We start from the raw sequence: 5,000 nt of genomic DNA on the forward strand, positions 1-5,000 counted from the left end.
TTCCTCCTTTCCCTTCTCTCTCTCTCTCTCTCTTTCTGTATTTTTATTTCCTTCTCTCTCTCTCTCTCTCTCTATTTCTCTCTCTCTTTCTCTTTTTGTATTTTTATTTCCTTCTCTCTCTCCCTTCCTCCTTCCTCCCTTCCTCCTTCCCCTTCTCTCTCTCTCTTTTCTATTTTTCTTCTCTTTCTTTCTTTCTCTCTTTCTCTTTTTCTTCCTCTTTTGTTTTTCCTTTTCTCCTTCTTTCTTTCTTTCTCTCTCTCTCTCGTTCTCTCTCTTCCTCTCTTTCTCTTCCTCCTTCCCCTTTTCTCTCTCTCTCTCTCTCTCTCTCTCTCTCTCTCTCCCTATTTCTCTCTCTCTCTCTCTTTCTCTTTTTGTATTTTTATTTCCTTCTCTCTCTCCCTTCCTCTCTTCCTCCCTTCCTCCTTCCCCTTCCCTTCCTCTCTTCCTCCTTCCTCTCTTCCTCCTTTCCCTTCTCTCTCTCCCTTCCTCTCTTCCTCCTTCCTCCCTTCCTCCTTCCCCTTCTCTCCCTCCCTTCCTCCCTTCCTCTCTCCCCCCTTCCGGTAATCCAGCGCAAGCACCAGGAGATCCGCGCCATGCGCAGCCAGCTGAAGAAGATCGAGGATCTGGGAGCCGCCATGGAGGAGGCCCTGATCCTCGACAACAAGTACACCGAACACAGCACCGTCGGCTTGGCCCAGCAGTGGGATCAACTGGATCAACTGGGGATGCGCATGCAGCACAACCTGGAGCAGCAGATCCAGGCCAGGTGAGGGAGAGATCCCCCGAGATCTAGGTGTGAGAGAGATCCCCAAGATCTAGAGGTGTGGGAGATTCCCGAGATCTAGGGGATCGACTGGGAGGCGGATGCAGCACAACCTGGAGCAGCAGATCCAGGCCAGGTGAGGGAGAGATCCCCGAGATCTAGGGGTGAGAGAGAGATCCCCAAGGTCTGGGGATGAGAGAGAGATCCCCCAAGGTCTGGGGATGAGAGAGAGATCCCCCAAGGTCTAGGGGTGAGAGAGATCCCTGAGATCTAGGGGGATCGACTGGGGAGGCGGATGCAGCACAACCTGGAGCCGCAGATCCAGGCCAGGAGATGAGAGATCCCGAGATCTAGGTGTGTGTGAGAGAGAGATCCCCGAGATCTAGGGGTGAGAGATATCCCCCAAGGTCTAGGGATGAGAGAGATCCCCGAGATCTAGGGGTGTGAGAGATTCCCGAGATCTAGGGGATCGACTGGGGAGGCGGATGCAGCACAACCTGGAGCCGCAGATCCAGGCCAGGAGATGAGAGATCCCGAGATCTAGGTGTGTGTGAGAGAGAGATCCCCGAGATCTAGGGGTGAGAGATATCCCCCAAGGTCTAGGGATGAGAGAGATCCCCGAGATCTAGGGGTGTGAGAGATTCCCGAGATCTAGGGGATCGACTGGGGAGGCGGATGCAGCACAACCTGGAGCAGCAGATCCAGGCCAGGAGATGAGAGATCCCGAGATCTAGGTGTGTGTGTGAGAGAGAGATCCCTGAGATCTAGGGGTGAGAGAGATCCCCCAAGGTCTAGGGATGAGAGAGGTCCCCAAGGTCTAGGGGTGAGAGAGATCCCTGAGATCTAGGGGGATCGACTGGGGAGGCGGATGCAGCACAACCTGGAGCCGCAGATCCAGGCCAGGAGATGAGAGATCCCGAGATCTAGGTGTGTGTGAGAGAGAGATCCCCGAGATCTAGGGGTGAGAGATATCCCCCAAGGTCTAGGGATGAGAGAGATCCCCGAGATCTAGGGGTGTGAGAGATTCCCGAGATCTAGGGGATCGACTGGGGAGGCGGATGCAGCACAACCTGGAGCCGCAGATCCAGGCCAGGAGATGAGAGATCCCGAGATCTAGGTGTGTGTGAGAGAGAGATCCCCGAGATCTAGGGGTGAGAGATATCCCCCAAGGTCTAGGGATGAGAGAGATCCCCGAGATCTAGGGGTGTGAGAGATTCCCGAGATCTAGGGGATCGACTGGGGAGGCGGATGCAGCACAACCTGGAGCAGCAGATCCAGGCCAGGAGATGAGAGATCCCGAGATCTAGGTGTGTGTGTGAGAGAGAGATCCCTGAGATCTAGGGGTGAGAGAGATCCCCCAAGGTCTAGGGATGAGAGAGGTCCCCAAGGTCTAGGGGTGAGAGAGATCCCTGAGATCTAGGGGGATCGACTGGGGAGGCGGATGCAGCACAACCTGGAGCAGCAGATCCAGGCCAGGCAATGAGAGATCCCGAGATCTAGGTGTGTGTGAGAGATCCCCCAAGATCTAGAGGTGAGATAGATCATTCCCTGAGATTTAGGGGGATCAACTGCATCAACTGGGGATGCGCACGCAGCACAACCTGGAGCAGCAGATCCAGGCCAGGGGAGGAGAGATCCCCGAGATCTAGGGGTGAGAGAGAGATCCCCCAATGTCTAGGGATGAGAGAGAGATCCCCCAAGGTCTAGGGATGAGAGAGAGATCCCCCAAGGTCTAGGCATGAGAGAGATCCCCGAGATCTAGGGGTGTGAGAGATTCCCGAGACCTAGGGGATCGACTGGGGAGGCGGATGCAGCACAACCTGGAGCTGCAGATCCAGGCCAGGAGATGAGAGATCCCCCGAGATCTAGGTGTGTGAGATCCCCGAGATGTAGGGGTGAGAGAGAGATCCCCGAGATCTAGGGGTGAGAGATTCCCGAAATCTAGGGGTGTGAGAGATTCCCGAGATCTAGGGGATCGACTGGGGAGGCGGATGCAGCACAACCTGGAGCAGCAGATCCAGGCCAGGTGAGGGAGAGATCTCCCGAGATCTAGGGGTTGAGAGAGATCGTTCCCTGAGATTTAGGGGGATCAACTGGGGATGGGCATGCAGTACAACCTGGAGCAGCAGATCCAGGCCAGGGGAGGGAGAGATCCCCCGAGATCTAGGTGTGTGTGAGAGAGAGATCCCCGAGATCTAGGGTGAGAGAGATCCCCAAGGTCTAGGGGGATCGACTGGGGAGGCAGATGCAGCACAACCTGGAGCAGCAGATCCAGGCCAGGTGAGGGAGAGATCCCCGAGATCTAGGGGTGAGAGAGAGGTCCCCAAGGTCTAGGGGTGAGAGAGATCCCCGAGATCTAGGGGGTCGACTGGGGAGGCAGATGCAGCACAACCTGGAGCAGCAGATCCAGGCCAGGAGATGAGAGATCCCGAGATCTAGGTGTGTGTGTGAGAGAGATCCTCGAGATCTAAGGGTGAGAGAGATCATTCCCTGAGATTTAGGGGGATCAACTGCATCAACTGGGGATGCGCACGCAGCACAACCTGGAGCAGCAGATCCAGGCCAGGTGAGGGAGAAATCGCCCGAGATCTAGGTGTGTGTGTGAGAGAGGGATCCCCGAGATCTAGGGGTGAGAGATATCCCCCAAGGTCTAGGGGTGAGAGAGATCCCCGAGATCTAGGGGATCGACTGGGGAGGCGGATGCAGCACAACCTGGAGCAGCAGATCCAGGCCAGGAGATGAGAGATCCCGAGATCTAGGTGTGTGTGAGAGAGATCCCCGAGATCTAGGGGTGAGAGAGATCCCCAAGTTCTAGGGGTGTGAGAGATTCCCGAGATCTAGGGGATCGACTGGGGAGGCGGATGCAGCACAACCTGGAGCAGCAGATCCAGGCCAGGTGAGGAGAGATCCCCGAGATCTAGCTGTGTGAGACAGAGATCCCTGAGATCTAGGGTGAGAGAGATCCCCCGAGATCTAGGGGTGAGAGATTCCCGAGATCTAGGGGTGAGAGAGATCCCCAAGTTCTAGGGGTGTGAGAGATTCCCGAGATCTAGGGGATCGACTGGGGAGGCGGATGCAGCACAACCTGGAGCAGCAGATCCAGGCCAGGTGAGGAGAGATCCCTGGGATCCAGGGCGAGGGGAGGGTCTAAAATATTATTATTGTTGCTGTGATTATTATTATCATTATTCTAAATAATTATCTAATAATTATTATCATTCTAAAATATTATTATTATTACTATTATTGCTATTATTATTATTCTAAACAATTATTTAATAATTATTATTCTAAATTATTATTGTTATTGTTATTATTATTATTATTATTATTATTGGATCTGGAGCAGCAGATCCAAGCCAGGTGAGAGAGATCCCCTGAGATCTAGGGGGATCAACTGGGGGTGCGGATGCAGACCACCTGCAGCAGCAGATCCAGGCCAGGTGAGAGGGATCCCCGAGATCTAGCGGATCGACTGCTGAGGCAGATGCAGCAGATCCAAGCCAGGCGATAGATATCCCCGAGATCTACGGGATCGACTGGGGAGGCGGGTGCAGCGGATCCAAGATGGGAGAGAGATCCCCAAGATATAGGGATCAACTGGGGAGGCAGAACCAACAGATCCCAGCCAGATCTAGGGGGATCAACTGGGGGTGTGGAGGCAGCACAACCTGGAGAGCAGATCCAAACCAGGTGAGAGAAATCCCTGAGATCTAGGGGATCAACTGGGGGTGCGGAGGCAGCACTACCTGGAGCAGCAGATCCAAGCCAGGTGAGAGAGATCCCCAGATCTAGGGAATCAACTGGGGGTGCGAGTGCAGCACAACCTTGAGCGGCAGATCCAAACCAGTGAAAGAGGTCCCCCGAGATCTAGGGGTGAGAGATCGAGGGATCCCAAGATCTCGGGATCAACTGGGGGTGCGTAGGCAGCACAACCTGGAGCAGCAGATCCAAGCCAGGTGATAGAGATCCCGAGATCTTGGGGGATCGACTGGGGAGGCGGGTGCAGCAGATCCAAGCCAGGTGAGGGAGATCCCCCGAGATCTAGGGGTGAGAGAGATCCCCCGAGATCTAGGGGTGAGAGAGATCGAGAGATCCCCAAGATCTAGGGGATCAACTGGGGGGTGCGTAGGCAACACAACCTGGAGCAGCAGGTCCAAGCCAGGTGATAGAGATCTTGGGGGATCGACTGGGGAGGCGGGTGAGGCAGATCCAAGCTAGGTGAGAGAGATTCCCC

The 5,000-nt window shown here is 54.8% G+C and overlaps 1 protein-coding gene across 1 annotated transcript in view; it reads left to right on the top strand.

Annotated features, from left to right (window-relative positions):
* Window positions 1-5,000, top strand: part of LOC310754655 (spectrin alpha chain, non-erythrocytic 1) — a 76,163-nt gene that overhangs the window by 61,888 nt on the left and 9,275 nt on the right. Inside the window, exon 22 of the mRNA XM_083596720.1 lies at window positions 570-766. Coding sequence (XP_083452846.1) covers window positions 570-766 — 197 coding nt within the window. The remainder of the gene's footprint in view (window positions 1-569; window positions 767-5,000) is intronic.

The sequence above is a fragment of the Podarcis filfolensis genome (genome assembly GCF_964270895.1).
Source record: "Podarcis filfolensis genome assembly, chromosome: Z".
In the NCBI taxonomy this organism is placed as follows: Eukaryota; Metazoa; Chordata; class Lepidosauria; order Squamata; family Lacertidae; genus Podarcis; species Podarcis filfolensis.